Here is a 16,733-nt window from a genome sequence, read left to right on the forward strand (position 1 = left end):
CTAATTCTTGTTTTTACTCTTCAGTTTTACAGCTTGAATAAATGTGATAGAGCGTCAGCGCACTGTAGAGGTGCTGGTATTTTATTCTCTTTTCACAGAGTTGGGTTAGCAGTTTCCCCCTGTCATTGTGCTAAGCTAAGTTAGCTGGCTGCATTTTTTAACACAAAGGCAGGAAGTAGCATCAATCTTCTCATCTATTCTGGCTAAGATTTCCCAAAAGGTCAAACTTTTCCTTTAACATGAACATATGAGCCGACCTCAGTTGTGTTTTGGTGATGTTTATCGTGAAAGTTCAAGTTAAATCTAATTAAAAGACAAAAAAAAAAAATGGCATTCAACATAGAAAGTCTCTTCAGTTTAAAATACTAGTTTCCTGATTCTTTCATGCTGATGAATCAGGAAACAATCTTGTTAATCAGTTATTGGTGTGATGTATGAAATGTTGAGGAAGTGTGAGAAAAGGCTTCTCAGACACTTCTGTGGTAATAAACAGAAAAACAAAAGGAACCATCAATTGTAGAAGTTGAATGTGTGCACTTCAGGCACAAAGGACACAGAAACAGGCTTAGACTTGCTGCCACATTAGACCACAATGTGTTTTAAGCTCGGTGAAACGCCGCAGCCGGCATTGATCTCTTTGTGTCTAAAAGAAATGCTCATCCCAGTTTCTCAGAGCCTCAGGTGACATCTTCAAATTACTTGTTTGGTTTGGCCAACAGTCCAAAATCCAACAGTGTTCAGAAAACTGAAAGAAATCAGCAAACCATCACATTGAAGATGCAGGCTTCTTCAGTTGTGACTAACAGGTGGGCGTCTCAGGTATTTAACCTGTGTGGGGTTGATGATGAAGGTCATTGACAGCACCTGGCTTGTTGGAGGTCGTTGGAGTCTAATTATATATAGCTGCTGATTAAATTTACATCCATCAGCTAATTAGCTAATAGAGCCAGTGCTCTTGCTCTTTTGGTCCTGCAGTGATCATCAGGTGAGCCTGTGGTTTGATGCAGTCAGAGGTTTGATCTGTATCTGTATCACAGCAGTGTTACATTGAAACGACTGCATGTGTTCAACTCAGTTATGAACATTAAAAACACTCTATGTACTGATCTTTATCCTAACCAAGCTACGATTTACCATGTTGTTCCACTTACCCTTACAGTTGCTCGAACAGGAAATGACTGCTGTCATGGTTTTACTCACCCACCTGTTAACTAGAAAAATAACCAGACTGAGGCCCCAGTTGCCATGGTGACAATATATCCTCAATGCCAGGAAGCCGATCAACCGTCTTTCTGCTGATCTGTCTAATTTCTGCATCCTACATTCACATTTCTCTCCTTCTCGTCCTCGCTAGCTTGATTCAGCTGGTTCTCGACGCCCACGCCGGTGTGAGTGCGTGTTAAGTTCACAGGGAAGTCTTCGCGTCGTCTTGTGTTCAGATGGAGTTCGCCTACAGTCATGTTGTGCAGGACTGGAGACCTGATGGAGCAGGTGAGTTAACTGATGTCCTTTTTTTTAATAAAAGCTTTCTTAAAGCCCACATATATATGCATTTCTTTGCTTTTCTGATCTAATGTTTTGCTCTTTTGTTGATTTTTTTGTTGTTGATATGTTTTCACTGTTCTGCCTTTTTGATGTTTGATGCTTTTATTGTGAAGAACTTTCTAACTTCTTGCCTTACAGTTGTGGATACGTCAGCTAATCGTTGGATGATCGTGCATTAGACTCTGATCACCCTTGTTGTGTGTTTCCTGAAATAAGCGGATAAAAGTTATTAAGGATCATTTCATTCTAGCTAAAGTCCCTTTGATTAACTCTATCTTAAAGACCCCCTCCAGACATGGTTTGAGATGTATATAAAACACTGTATGTTGAGTAAAAATGTGTGTCCGATGTGTTTTTTGGAAAAAAAAAATCTTGTTAAAATCCCTAAAATTACATCTACTCTCCCCATGACAACACCCTGAATCCATCAGACGCCTCATACTTTACTGAAAGGTCCATTAAAGGCTTGAAGTTTCCACATCACACTAAGTCTAATATTTGACCAGGATTGGCTTCCAAACTCTTTGTAATGCTTGCAGACCCAACTCTCTAAAACTGGACTTTCCTTCCTTCTAGAGTCAAACTCTGCACATCCATCATTCTGCACAGTGAAGCTCAAACATTCAGCTCTCAGAACAAGAAGAAAAAACAGATTTTTGAGTGAAGGCAAACTTTAATTTAACTTTTTTAGCCCATTAATCTGTCTTATTGAACTCATTTTCCCAGCATCCATCCAGCATGTTTCTCCTATTGAGCACCAGTATGACAACACAGTGACTGTTAAACAACACACACACACACACACACACACACACACACACACACACACACACACACACACACACACACACACACACTGATTAAAGGTCAACGTTTCTAAACTGTTGTTTTTCTGTTCATCACATTCTCAAGAGTATTGAAGTGAAATAACAGGAAAGCATATTGAGCAGTAACACGTGTGTGTGTGTGTGTGTGTGTGTGTGTGTGTGTGTGTGTGTGTGTGTGTGTGTGCGCGCAAGTGTGTGTGTTTGTGTGTGTGTGTGTGTGTGTGTCTGTGTGTGTGTGTGTGTGTGTGTGTGTGTGCGCGCAAGTGTGTGTGTGTGTGTGTGCGTGTGTGTGTGTGTGTGTGTGTGGGCGAGTGTGTGTGTGTGGGCGAGTGTGTGTGTGTGTGTGTGTGTGTGTGTGTGTGTGTGTGTGTGTGTGTGTGTGCGTGTGTGTGTGTGTGTGTGTGGGCGAGTGTGTGTGTGTGGGCGAGTGTGTGTGTGTGTGTGTGTGTGTGTGTGTGTGTGTGTGTGTGTGTGTGTGTGCGCGAGTGTGTGTGTTTGTGTGTGGGCACCCTCACAAACACAAGACACACAGAGGCACAGTGGAGATGTGCCGATAGCAACTGGTTAAGGGGGAAGTCCACACAAAGAAAAGGTTTTCAGATAAATGTAAGTGCAGAAGAAGAAAGTTGCTCAGTCGACAAGATCCTCATTTGATCGTTGAAAAGCACGAAAACAAAGCAGAAAAACAAAAAGCCACAAGTTTCTGTTTATCCTGTGCCTCCACGCACAATAAGCCAGTGTTTCTTTGATAAAGCCTGCTTTCACCCTGTGGTGTGGATGGTGACAGCGGTTAAAAACTGGCAGATTAATCGGCTTCCGTGTAATGGAAAAATACAACACAGAAGCTCTAATGGGCGTTTTTGTCACACCACCAAATGTTGTCTAATGAAATGCTCCTTAGCTTTGGACGTCATGGTTATTACTGCAGGAGCAGGTAGGCTAGTTAGCCCGGTATGCTAACGTTTGCAGCTTACGAGCAGCCTGCGGTGCTGCTATAGATGCTAAGCTATGATTGGACAATTGGAACAAAGCTTTTCATCCTGAATCTTTACTGGTGTTCAAACGTGACACGCAGCACAGTCTTTCTTCTCTTTAGCTATTTCTTTCTGTCTGAAGGTCCAGTTCCTCCTCCGCTGCCTCCTCGACGTCTCAGAAAACCTCGGCCTACATCCCTGCCGCTCCCCCCTGTCCCCGTCCTTCATCCTCCACTCGGTCCTCCCTCCCTGCCTCCCCCCGTCCCGCCCAGACGTGAGTTCCCCACCTCCTCTCTCTGACTCCCTCTAAGCAAAGGGTTTCAAAGTCACATTTACTGACTTTTTCATTCCTTCGTGACGTTTCGTCAGTGGACAAGCAGGAAGGAGAAATCAGGCTGAAAGTCAACGTGAACGTCGTCTCCCTCAGTGTTGGAGAGCTGGTCGACATCAACCAAGGTCAGAGGACACATGCAGCCATGTTTCTGTCACTTCAGGGGACATTATCTAGATTAACATTCACTCCCTGCAGACCTAAACACAGCAATAACCACTGCCCACCTAACCCTAACCCTTGACCTCAACCCAAGTCTTCACCCTCAAATTTACTAACTGGGCAAGTCTCCACAACATGTAATACATTTTTTGTTACTTTTTGTTAATTTTTATTATTTTTTTGTTACTTTTTTTTTGTTACTTTTTAAACAATTGTTGTATACATTCTGTGTTTAATGGCTACTGCAACAAAATAACTTCCCGAATTGGGATCAATAAAGATGCATGTCCATACACACACGCACACACACACACACGCACGCACACACACACACACACACACACACACACACACACACACACACACACACACACACACACCTGTTTCAGCGTTTTTTCATCACTCTTTTATTCGTCTCTTCTCTAAGCAGCCCCAGGCCTGGAGAGTTTTCAGAGCCCAGTGATTTGTGGGAAATGTAGTGCTGCCTTGTCATGTCTGAGTTCTATGCAGGCGAATGTGAGTTGCACACAGTTTAATGCATTTTTTCTCTACACTTTGGTTAAAACAAGCGAGCAGTGAAATGAAATGAAAGCTCAAACACCTCCTGCTTCCCTTCCTCTCGTTCAGGTGTGGGTGTGTGAGTTCTGTGGGTGTGAAAACAGTGTGAACGACAGCGTGAACAGAGTGTGTGTCGGTCAGCGTGCAGGTGTGCACAGCGATGACCTTTACCTGCCGAATGAGAGCGACGACGACTACCAGAACCTGGAGGACACAGTGGTGGTGTTCTGTGTGGACATTTCTGGCAGCATGAGTGTCACGACAGAGGTGTGTGTGTGAAGGCAGTGGCCATATTCTTATATATGATACTATTAGATTGTAATAGAGAGTCAGGGGCATTTTACTGTTGTTGGTCCCGTTGGAGCTGGTTTTAATTAGTAGTTTAATCCAATGGTTCCAAACCGAGGGGTCGGACCCTTTCAAACAGATCATGAGATAAATGACAGGGATGGTGAGACGTTTAATGACTTAGGAAAGAGACAAAAAAAAACAACATTCTGCTTCTAATTCATTTTTCAGGACTTTTCTTTAATCTTAGCTTTTTTTGTGAAATATCAGAGTTTTACCTCTTTGGGGCCTTGAACAGTTATTTAAATTAAACCATGTCAGATGCTATTTTTTTAGTGGAGCTGCTACAAATATCCTAGAAATCTGAAATGTGGCATGAAACCCCAAATAAACACGCAAAAATCTTGATTCCTAAAGATGTAGTGACTGCAGCTGCTGTAGGTTTTATATCATTTAGTTTTGAATAGCATTAGCATTAGCATTTGCAGTAATATCCACCGTGGCTGAACAGATACATAAAAGAGCGCCACCTCCAGAGACCGACACCGCAAGAAAGAAAGGGAAACTAATTTAAAAATACTACCTTAAATAATTGGTCATATCATCTTTCTAACATGTTTGCTCCTCTTCAGGTCACATCCAGCAGTGGATCTCAGGCGTACACATCCAGACTGGAGGTGAGATTTGTTTGTTTGTTTGGTTCACTGCTAAATCTCAAATCTGAAAAGATGACAAAGATACTGTCGTCCCCCCCAGGGTATCCAGGATGCCCTCCAGAGGGCGCTGTCCTCCTTGCTGCAGCAGACCCCCCACAGGAGAGTGGCACTGGTCACCTTCAACAATGAGGTGGGAGAAAGAGTGGAAATGAGTTTTAGCCACCTTACAGACGTCTTGACAATGTCACTCAAGATGTTACAAACACTAAAGACAGACCAGTCGAGAGCCACGAGTCCACTAGAAAAAGTTACATATGCTAATTTAAAAACGCTTGACTGTCATTGTCATGAAAAAGCAGGAGAAGACTTCCTGCTCTCCTTAATGGTTTATCAGCTCTGTGGAAGTTATTTTCGTGACTCTGCGTGGGTGACAGCTGTGGCCAGAGGCATTATGTTTTCAGGTTTACCCTCCATCCCGCGGCATGTTCGGCCCTTTCTCTGTACATACATGTGTCCCTTTCTTGCATGCATGGTATCTCATGAATGTCTTCAAATTTGGTTCAAAAGTTCACTTTGACTTGAAGATGAACTCATTCAACTTTGGAGGTCAAAGGTCGCTGTGACTGTACAAAACATGCTTTTGACCATAAATCAAAAATTCATAGACTAATGGCGTCCGGATTTCACAGAAACGTCTCACAGGATAAAATCATGAAGTGATGACATTCTATATCCTGAAGGTCAAAGGTCAACAAATACCCTTAATATCTTTTATTGTAGTTTTCACTACATATATTATACGACAGGCATGGATGTAAACTGCAATGCAATTGGCTGGCGGTGGCAAACCGCCGTGAGGCAGTAATGCCAGTCTCTTCCTTTGTTGTGTGGTGATTGACAGCAGATGGTTTAAAGCCTAATAAATGCGCTGACATACTTAAACACCCTCTAATCTTCTCCTCATCTATTTCTTTTTTATAGGTTGTAATATATGGTGATGGCACCAGTACGCCTCTCACTCTCAGGGATTGGGCGTTGGTTGACTATGACCATATATGGCAACAGGGTGTGGCCTATAACATCCCACATTGCATTGCTGAGACCTACCACCAACTGATAGAGAGGGTCAAGGAGTAAGTGATGGAAGATACTGTAGCTCATAATTTGGGGGAAATACATCATTACACACCTCTCACGGGGTGTTCAGGGCACCGAATGGGAATGAAAAAAGCGCCATTCAAGTCACTTATTTATTCAAGTCACCAGTTGTACCATCAAAATGATTTTTAGAGTATTTTAAGGTAAAATAGTTTTGACTTTAATGCTCATTGTACTTTAAACTGCCATCCCTGTGGTACAGAAATTTTTGTTTTTATATAATCTTTTTTTCTGTATATTCAGCTTCAGGGAACATGGGGCTACCAGTCTTGGTCCTGCAGCATTAGCCTCGGTTGCCATGGCATCAAGGTACCCTGGGTCAAAGGTGAGTGAGTCTAAAGGACTTTAACGCTTGATGACGACTGACACAACTCAACCCCATCTTTATAAGTGACAGCAATAACAAGGAGGCTTCTGTCCTGCAGGTGATTCTGTGCACTGACGGCAGAGCCAACATCGGACTGGGGACGATAGAGCAAACTCCCTGTCTGTCCTCGTCTCTTACGCCATATTTCTACAGACAACTGGCTCAGCAGGCGGTGGCCAGTGGGTGAGGACACACACACACACACACACACACACACACACACACACACACACACACACACACACACACACACACACACACACACACAGCATACTTCCACAGTTGTATGATGAACAGAAGGTATTGCTGTGTAGATGTGTGGATGTCTTCATGAAGGGTATTTTGGTCGTCATGATGACCATTCATGTCTCGTGACACATGTAATTCTTGTCTTCTCCCAGAGTCATAATATCAGTGATGACTTTTGAGGGGACAGATTGTTGCCTGGCTGATGTTGGGCGACTCGCAGACACAACTGGAGGACGGGTGAGACGCAACCTCTTACCCTTGTAACCTTGCTCATGTTCTTTGACCCGGTTGTTTAATGTTGCAGGACTGGCGGAAGTTAACAGTGTGTTCACATTACTCGAGAAAGCTCAAGAAACAAGCTGCCAGAAAGCAAAAATCTAGTGGTTTTGTATCTGAAACATGTTTGCATTACACATCAGCGTTTAGCTCAAAGCACCGCTCTGCTAAAGGGTGGGTTAGAGTGGAAAAGACCTGGTTCATACAACATGTGGTCCAACTCAGTCTGAAGAAAAATGTAAAAGGCAACACTAGAAGACAGAGCGACAGTCAATCATTGATTGACTAAACTTCTGTTCCTTCTGCTGCACAGGTGAACATGGTGAGCATCGGCACAGTTGCAGCGGAGATCCAGTTAGCCTCCATGGACAATGTCCTTGCAACAGGCGCCACGGCAACCCTGCTTGCTCCTCAAGGAGTGTGAGTGGTGGCTGACACCAAAAACACAGTATCAGGCACTTTTCGGGCTGTTTTGTATGTAAGCCTACCAATGAAAAGAACACAGAAACCAATGTCCCTGGTCCAGTCCTCCATGCTAAAATGTATGCGCTAAAATATGTGCGTCCCTTCCATGTACGTGCATTTATCATTTATTTGCATGTATATCTGGAAAATGCAGCTCTCTCATGGTGATTTTTAAGCCTGTCCTCTCTTTCTCCCATAGGTATTTTCCATATCACGATAAAAACAATCACAAACTGGTGAAAGAGATCGGGAACGTGACCAAGGGGCTGGAGATCACCGTCGAGTTTGCAGTAAAACCAGAGTTTATGGATGGTAAGAGGCCCACTCACTCACAGTAGCACTAGTTTCTTTACAGAGCAACCAAAGACAAGAGTTCGATCAGTGGTACGAAACAACTATTATGCCAACATATGACGTGCGTCAATGTGTTTGACAGTTTTTAGCCAGAGAGAGACACTTCCATTCCAACTCCAGCTGAGCTTCAAGGCCAGAGACCAACAAAAAGTCACTCGCATCATCACTGAGCAGCGACCAGTGACTACCTGCAGGTAAACGCTGAAGGACTGAATACTGAACTTTGGTGGTGTTGACCTTAAGTTAATGTTATGTTACAGATGACACTAAAGTCTGTGTTACATTCTCAGTCATGTTTTCTTTGATCAGATGTTGATTTATACTCAAAGTAAGGCTTTGTGATTGAAACTTGAGTCTCCAGAATGTGACCTGCTGTGTTTGTCTTGAATCATCTCATCCATCTTTTTCTCATCTCCTCTGCCTGAAGCCGGATTTGGGTGGGTAGTCTCAACATGGCGGTGCTTGGAGTTCACTGTGCTCAGCTCTGCGCCAGCTTAACGATGGAGGGTCGAGTGCAGGAAGCTCAGAGTCAGCTGAAAGCACAGCAAGACCTGCTCAAGCAAGTCAGGTCAGTGACCTGGCGGCCTGCTCACATTATGGGGTATCATCTCTTACGTCCACCTGACCATTAACTGTGTATTTTGTGTTAAGGTTAGAATAAGGTTTAGACTAAGGTTAAGATAAGGGTCAAGGCTGGGCCTGTGGGTCTGAAGCTTAAGGTTTGGTGCATTCAGGGTGTCGCTCGTGGTCATACACATCCTCGTTCTGCCCCACAGTAAGCAGAGGTCCATCCAAAAGGAGGAGAGTATCTATGGCAACTGGATGGACACCATGACAATAATCTGTGATGACATCACCACAGAATCTCAGGTAACCCTGCATTTAATTTATTAGTTAAGTTTATTTTCAATAAACATTGAATTAATTAATATTGAATTCATCAATATTGTCTTTTAGCAGCAGCAGTTGATCAGAGTTATTTATTATTATTACCTCTGAGGTCACGTTTGCAATTCTGCTATTGAGCAGAATAGCCCAAATCCAGATGTTAGTTAAATGTGGGGAATAGTTATTTTCACTGTATTACTAGCCTTGATGCTAAGCTAAGCAAACCGACTACTTGCTTCTCTATTGATCGAAAAGGTTTGAGAGTGGAATGAATTTTCTCATCTTACTTTCAGCGAGACAGTCTGTTTCCCAAAGTGTGAAAATGTTTTCAAAATGCTGAACTATTCCACTCATTTGTTTTTGATATTTCATACCATTTTTCTATAATTGCTCCTGAACGCAACATCCAATTGTAGCACAGTCTAGGTGACATATGGATGCCAAATAATCCATTTTTCTAATCAGGGCTCACACACTGATTTATCATCTCTTTCCATCTGCAGACTCTCTCTGATGAAGCCGCTAAGGTAATATACCAGATGAAGAGAGCCAGCAGCGTCAGCAACAGCAACACAACTGAGATCCCAAAGAAGACTGCGAGGAAGAAGAAAAAGAAGGTCCTCGTGGAAGGAATGTAAAGATCATCCACAAATATGGGGACTCGATGACACATTTGGCCATATTGGCTCATATTAGTAGACGTGGGACTAGAAGGATGTTTGTTGCACAGCTGACTGAGAGCTGAAATTGACATTGTTCAAACCAGAGAAGAAATGTGGTTAAATGAGCGATTAATGCGTTCCAAACCCCATTTATTACAACAGTGCAAAGGTGAAGAGTCGGGGCTATAACTGATAGTTAACATATGATTGTAAACCTTGTAGGTTTGACTGAAAAAGAGCTTCAAAGATTTTTTATCTTTCATCTGTCATCTCATAAGCCACTGCATGGCATCACAAGGTGCCAATTTGCTCAGGTTACATTCGGAAAATATGTTGAAAGTGGGCCTTTTTCTCACAAATCGGAGCCAAAACTGAAGATAAAAGACGGAAGAGGCCAAAAGTGAAAGCTTCAATGTCAACATATCATTTAGTTATCACAATCTGCCACACTTGGACCAAGCGGGGTTTTTGGGCAGAAATGTTTCAACGGTTAATATTTAGTCAGGGTTGAAATTTAGCCCAACTAACCTGTACTGTATTTATTCTGATTCCTGTTTTATAGGAAATGCAAATCATGAAAGACAACAGACGTGTTTGTTTCATGTCAAATAAGGTCACTTCTAAAATTCCCCTCATACGGTAATAAGGTCATGTATGAACTAATCATTCCACACTTTGAAATTGATAATACTCCACAATGCACGCCATACAGAGCAACTAAAAAACTGTAGCAGTGAATGTTCACACAGTGAACTCATTTTGTTCTGTATCTGGGTTAGGGTTAGGACACACTGTGTAAAACCAGAGTGCGACACAGATTCACAAAGACTCACAAAGCAGATCATTGCCGTGCTTCAGCCTTTTATTTTTGCATAAAGAAAAGCAGCTCACTCAGATTAAGGTTGTTTTAAAGCATTGTTTTCATCACAAACTGAACCAGCTCTTATTAAAGACACAAAGCCCAACAGACATCCACTTCCTGTTTGTCGCTTTGTTCCTCAAACAGCATTGCAGCAAAAGAAAAGAAATAAGTGAGATGAGATCCGCAGCCCTCGGGTTATATATGAGACCGGAATGCAAAGACATCAACACACATCCACCAGCGTTTGGGGTTTCGACAGGTTCTTCATGGCCCTGGAGGCTTTTTGGCACAGACAAATGGAAGACTATTGGAACACCGCGTATCGTCCCAGCACCTGTAAGCTGTAAGAAGCCAAGACACACAACAGTCAGACAGTGAGCCACAAACCGAACGTCTTTTTTCTGCTTAACAACATCACTATACAATGATGGCAAACTTATGGGCGCTATCATCACATCAATACGGCGACCTGGAGACACCTGTTTTCACGGGAACGACCACAGAAGTGGTTTTCAGTTTATGTGTCTGTTTGAACAACGCAGTCGTGAAACTGTACAGGTGTGTAACTGAGATCAACGTAAAGGTTCAAGGGTGGGTGTGGTCCCATCCATGAGTACTCATGTGACACCAACATGTTGGCGGGGTCACAGTTGGCGGAATCCCATCGCAAGACACCGTTTCATCTTCACATGATTTTAAAAGCATTTTTCACTTGAGAATTTTTCCCAAAAATACATCGAGCACTAGAAATAATGTGTTCGGTAAATTACCTCCGTAGTTCATTTGTAAGCAGTGCTGCACCCAGAAAAGGTTGTCAAACCGCCCACAGTGCCGATAGCTGAAGGATGTACCATCAGTCCACAACCAGACACCCTCCTGAAAGACAGAACAGAATTTAAAACTGCATGAAAACAACCCATAAATGATACGAGTGACTGGAGTGACTAATAATATACCTTCTGGCAGTCCGAGCCTCCGAGCCACGTTCTCCCGTACGCGTGTGTTTTCCACCATATAATCCTCTGAATCATACGGTACTCGTAGGCGTTGTGCACAGAAGCAAGGTTTGCACCCAAGGACTGACAGTATTTCTATACAGGAGATAAACAGAGGAATTACAAGATTAAAAAAATTAAATAAATAAGAAATAAATCTAAGTAACAGGAAGTCAGATGATGGCAAAAAACATGTGACGATATTGTGCAGTGCATGCACATCATGATTACCTCTGCTTTAGCCCAAGGCAACATGTTTGAAACATAGTAGAAACAGCGACCGCGGACGTTAGTCCAACCTCTGGGACAATGCATCCACCTGGCCCTTGGACCCCTTGCTGGAGAGAAACCCAAGAAAGACATTGTGACTGGGTTCATGTGGACGTTCTCTTGAAATTACTCATAGCTTGCATCGCGTCAACACTCACCAGAAGCTGTTGCCAGAAACATTACGGCAAAAACAAGCACGGACGCCTTTAGCATCTTCATCGTGGAGGTGATGCAGATGGCGATGACCTCTGATGAAGAAACGCAGACGAGCCACTGAGGCTTGTGAGGAGAGGACGTGTTATAAAGGCCGACAAAAAGGGGTGGAGAGAGAAAAGTGAACTTTCTGCAGAATCATCTTCACCGCTGGCCTGTGGCTTTGACCGTCTGCTGTGAAGGCGTGAAAGACCACTCCTTAAATGTGTTATCTTTCCATCTGTTTCAAGACAGGCTCACGCTTCCTCGGCTACGCTTCTATTTGGTCCGCCAGATGTTTTTAGTGAAAAGAAATTAATGAATAATATGCATATAATAGAAATGACTGGTTATGCTGTTTTATGTGCTGCAGCTGAACAGCTAACTGGCTGGTAAACCTGCAAACAGATGTCAGCAGTGCGCCGTAGCTTTGCTTAGCATGAAGTTGGACTGTTGCTCAGAATGTGTCGCTCTTGTGGTAACAAACAAAATTTGACAGACTGTATGGAAACAATATCCACATTTATATCAATGGAGAGCTATCAGTATTCTGACAAAGGACAAAGCCATCAAACGTCTCCCTCCCTATCGAAACATCCACGCAATTTGATTTCAACTGGACTTTAAAATGTGCTCCTAACCTCTGGAGTATTGTACTCAGAAAGTGACATTTACTGGGTTTGGAGAGGCTTTCTGTGCTCGACTGCTCAGCATAAAAGGCCTTGAGCCTCACAGCTAGAAGGTCCCGGGTTCGATTCCGCTTGGGGCTCTGTGGGTGTGTCCTCCAGCATGTCCTCCACCATGCCTTTGGTGCCTGCTGCCCCTATCTTGAGGCCTTTCTGCGTGGAGTTTGCATGTTCTCCCCGTGTTCACCTCGGGATCCTCCATAAAAAACCCCACTAAGACATACAAGAAGATCACCACCTGACCAATGGTGACAAGAAAGAACTGGGTCCCCGGGCGCCGCTGTCGGCTGGCAGCCCACCGCTCCTGGTGGAGGAAGGACTTCCAGGATGGGTCAAATGCAGAAGAAATCATTTCACCAAAGCATGGCATATGCGTGTTGTGTTGTGTGATTAATAAAGTAAGTCTTCTTCTTCTGCTTTAAGGAAGAATCACTCTGAAATGTGTTGGGCAGAGATAAGGTGATACGCTAACTGTGAAGCAACACTTAATCAACTTCTCCTTTCTTGACTTCACACGTTGCTGCTTCTGAGAAATGTTTAAGGGTTATATCAGAGTTATTGTTCAAATGATTAACTTAGACCAACTTATCTCCTGCTATTCTGAGAGTTCTGTCAATCAACTGATGTGTTGATCCAAATCCAGGGCATAATCCTCTGATATGTCCAGCTACACTTCCAATCAGCTTTGAGGGTATTAAGAAATCTTGGCTTTTGACGTGTTATCAATAATCACATAAAGCTATCTTTTATTCTCTGTTGATCTAGAAGGAACAGGGCGGCAAAGACACAGTAACTCTGATGCAATTCATCGACTTCTCCTTTCTTGAATTCACACTCTTAATAACCTCTGTGGTTTATCTGTTGAATTTTTGGTTCATGACCAAACATCTGCAAAACAAATTGTCATTCAGTGCTAATTAGCAAATGATAGCATGCTAACAACATTGTTAAACATTATACCTGCTAAACATCAGCATCTTAGCGTTGTCATTTTGAGCATGTTAGGATTGATGTTAGCATTTAGCTCAAAACACCTCTGTGCCCTCGGCTTCACAGAATCGCTAGTCTTAAAGCATGAATAACGGGGCAGGTGTGCATATTATCCATGTGCCTGATTGGCTGTTCCTCTCTGAGCGCGCATGAGATGATACAATAACAATTCTTTATTTGTAGCGCTTTAAAGGGAAATGTTTAACCAGGTTTTGGCTGTTAACGGCTCTTGTGCATCACCGAGGTGTGTCACACACATCGCCGTGATGATGTAGCATTAACAGCTTATCGCATCGGCTTTACTCAGCAAACACATTATCAAACAGAGAACTTAGTGCACACACACAAAGACACGTACAGACAACATTATCAGATATGAGAAACTTAAAGTTCATGTCTGTGATCCAAATACACGTTTAAAAGAAGCTTTTAAGTATCTCAGAGGTTTGTTCACATCAGTCTTTTTTGTAAACTCACGAGCAGAACAAACCTGGATTATCAATTCATGACATCTTTGTCAATGAAAAGAGGGAACAGGTACTAACTTAGACATCTAATTTACTGACAACAAGTCAGTAATAATTGCAGTATATTCTGTCTCATGCAAACAAATGATCATTTGGAGCATTTAGCAGCTGAAGTACCAGATATTTCCCTCAGGGGTTAGTAGAGTCCCAAAACAGAGCTGAGAGAGTAAATATTGGAGGTGATGATATCTCGTGTGTTCACAACTTGCTGTGGCCAAAAAAAAAAAAAAAAAAAGTTTTGAAGTTATTGCAAATAAAACTTTCCATTTTGCTAATTCACAGAACTTTATGTACCTTCCCTTGTGCCATTCCAACAGGTCTTCATACCTGAATGACTGAACAGGTGACTGACAATGACTCCCAAAATGACATATATGGGCCAACTTATATAACCGATGGAGAGTAGGCCACCAGCAGCAGGTGTACTGGACCTTCAGTGTGCCGGACTGTCATTATTTCAGACCTTCATCGTCAAAGGGTTAACATTGTGAAAGCATTGCAGTTTGCTCAGGTATAAGTACCAAAACTACTTTAGAAAAGACAGTCACTACGTTTACATGCAGTCAATATTCGGGTTATGGTCAATTTTCCGGTTTCTGAAACATTCGGAATAACGTGTTTACATGCGTGAGCAAACAGGGTTATCAACTGGGATATCCCGATCAAAACAGCGACACACAGACAACGTGTCGACGGACGGAGAACTTCATGATGCAATGCGTGTCATTTCAGTTTCTTCTTCCTGTATCCAAAAACAACAACAACAACAACAACAGCAGCACGGCGGATAATCAACCGCCTTCGTCTGCGCTTTGGTGCTGGTGCTGACCCACCACCAGTACTTGACACTTTTCTGTCTCACTTTCTTCATTAATGGAAGGTGAGAACGTGAAGAAATAGGAAATGGAGTCGGAGCTGTGCCATCCATATCCATGCTAACTGCACTCAAAAGACCAAAATTCCTTGCAAATAGAACATGCACACAACACAAATTAATGTTCCGTTCAATGGGGATATTCCGATAGGCGTGTACATGACCAAAGGAGTAACCCAGGGGTCATATTCGGGTTTTTAAAAAGGGTTATTGGTGTTTACATGGCTGTGCACAACCGGGTTATTGCTGATATTCCGGTTATGAAAGGGTTACTTGACTGCATGTAAACGTAGTCAATGATGTGGGTTAAAATAAGTGTGTTACTGTTACATCTATGTCACCTGTCACCTCTTTTGTTCCGTCATAATTACTATGACCACCGGAGGCCATTTAGTATCATCATGATGTCATTAAAGAGACAGACACAGAAAAACAGGTTCATTCTTGGCAACAGCCAATGTGTGTCAAATGCCTGAAATGTAAGTGCAGGTACAGTTATCAGTTGGCAGCGGCGGTGAAAAAGTGCAACAGTGCGGAATGTACAAGAGGAAAAGTGCTGCTGGTACTGCTGATCAGCAGATAGTTCAGTCTTTACAGTGAAGGAAAGTTACCTGAAGCCACATCGTCTATGTGAGCCGCTGCAGCACCGGCAAATCAAAACACACCAGTTCTCCAACGTAACTATACCCCCAAGCCCTGCAGTGAAGTACAGTTTTGAGGTACTTGAGGTTCTTGAGTCTTTTCCCTTGTATGCTAATTTATACATTTAAGAGTGAAATATTGTAGCAGTCAGAGATTTATTCGCCACCACAGGTTCCAATTTCTTTGCAATAGTTTATAATGAGCATATTAAAATGCTTCCATACAAGTTAATCAGCAACCCAGTAATTTACTACGATGGTAAACACTGTTTAATTTTTTATGCTGTTGTCAGAAGTATCATATTTACAAGCTGATCATCAGGCACCTTTTTCATGTTTTGACCTAGATGACCCCGAAAAAGTACTGGTGTACACCAAAGGTTGTAAATACTAAGAAGCTGAATCATCAGCACAATTAAGGAAGATGTTTTTTAAAAGCAGCATCCCATGTGGGTGCTGTCTTCCCCTTATCTCTCTCTGGAGGCAGCGCATCATTAGCCAAAAGGAATGACAAACCTGAAAAATGTGAGATGCCAATGGTTTAAACACATGCGCACTTGGAGAAAGTCAACAAATGCTAACGAAATAGGCACCAGCAGCGGAGGTGAAAGAATCGAGAGGAGGGCACGATAAGAGGAGCTAATTTTATTCTTCATGCCATCGCTGAGCCTCAGCTCACGAAGTTGGACCTTACTGCGATTCTATTGGTACCACAACAATTAGGACAGAAATGATGAGCTGCAGGGCGGAGCCGAGAAAGGAGACGGCTGTCAAGACAAAAAGACAAAACAAAAAACGTGCTCAATGATTTGATAAGAACTCTGTTTTTAATCAGAATTCCTTTATTGATCCCCGAGGGGAAATTGTTTTTGTTGCAGGGGCTCCTTACAAGAATAAAATTAGAAGAGAAAAGAAAAAAATAAAATAAAATATATA

At 42.6% G+C, this 16,733-nt stretch overlaps 2 protein-coding genes across 2 annotated transcripts; one reads left to right on the top strand and one right to left on the bottom strand.

Moving 5' to 3' along the window:
• Positions 1–1,439: 1,439 nt before the first annotated feature.
• LOC139351606 (circularly permutated Ras protein 1) lies at positions 1,440–10,066 on the top strand. Its single transcript, XM_070993564.1, has 17 exons — positions 1,440–1,491; positions 3,489–3,620; positions 3,716–3,802; positions 4,270–4,355; positions 4,467–4,664; positions 5,318–5,362; positions 5,442–5,531; positions 6,323–6,474; positions 6,743–6,824; positions 6,925–7,049; positions 7,268–7,352; positions 7,705–7,811; positions 8,056–8,168; positions 8,293–8,404; positions 8,638–8,778; positions 8,987–9,080; positions 9,602–10,066. The coding sequence occupies exons 1-17, from the start codon at positions 1,440–1,442 to the stop codon at positions 9,734–9,736; spliced, it is 1,836 nt and encodes a 611-aa protein (XP_070849665.1). The 3' UTR covers positions 9,737–10,066.
• A 538-nt stretch (positions 10,067–10,604) lies between these two features.
• LOC139351491 (galactose-specific lectin nattectin-like) lies at positions 10,605–12,156 on the bottom strand. The gene is made up of 5 exons (XM_070993423.1): positions 12,046–12,156; positions 11,849–11,955; positions 11,579–11,713; positions 11,393–11,498; positions 10,605–10,963 (listed from the first exon to the last, which is right to left on the bottom strand). Exons 1-5 carry the CDS (start codon positions 12,104–12,106, stop codon positions 10,887–10,889), a joined length of 486 nt encoding a protein of 161 aa, XP_070849524.1. The 5' UTR covers positions 12,107–12,156; the 3' UTR covers positions 10,605–10,886.
• Between the last annotated feature and the right edge of the window lie 4,577 nt (positions 12,157–16,733).

Source organism: Chaetodon trifascialis, chromosome 23 (genome assembly GCF_039877785.1).
Source record: "Chaetodon trifascialis isolate fChaTrf1 chromosome 23, fChaTrf1.hap1, whole genome shotgun sequence".
In the NCBI taxonomy this organism is placed as follows: domain Eukaryota; kingdom Metazoa; phylum Chordata; class Actinopteri; order Chaetodontiformes; family Chaetodontidae; genus Chaetodon; species Chaetodon trifascialis.

Bases quoted from the DNA above. Each gene is read 5' to 3' on its own strand.
- LOC139351491 (XM_070993423.1), bottom strand. From the start codon at position 12,106: ATGAAGATGCTAAAGGCGTCCGTGCTTGTTTTTGCCGTAATGTTTCTG. The intron at 11,956-12,045 runs GTGAGTGTTGAC...GTTTCTCTCCAG, and splicing joins GTTTCTGGCAACAGCTTCTG to CAAGGGGTCCAAGGGCCAGG. The intron at 11,714-11,848 runs GTAATCATGATG...TCTCCTGTATAG, and splicing joins TGCCTTGGGCTAAAGCAGAG to AAATACTGTCAGTCCTTGGG.
- LOC139351606 (XM_070993564.1), top strand. From the start codon at position 1,440: ATGGAGTTCGCCTACAGTCATGTTGTGCAGGACTGGAGACCTGATGGA. The intron at 5,363-5,441 runs GTGAGATTTGTT...CGTCCCCCCCAG, and splicing joins CGTACACATCCAGACTGGAG to GGTATCCAGGATGCCCTCCA. The intron at 7,812-8,055 runs GTGAGTGGTGGC...TTTCTCCCATAG, and splicing joins CTGCTTGCTCCTCAAGGAGT to GTATTTTCCATATCACGATA.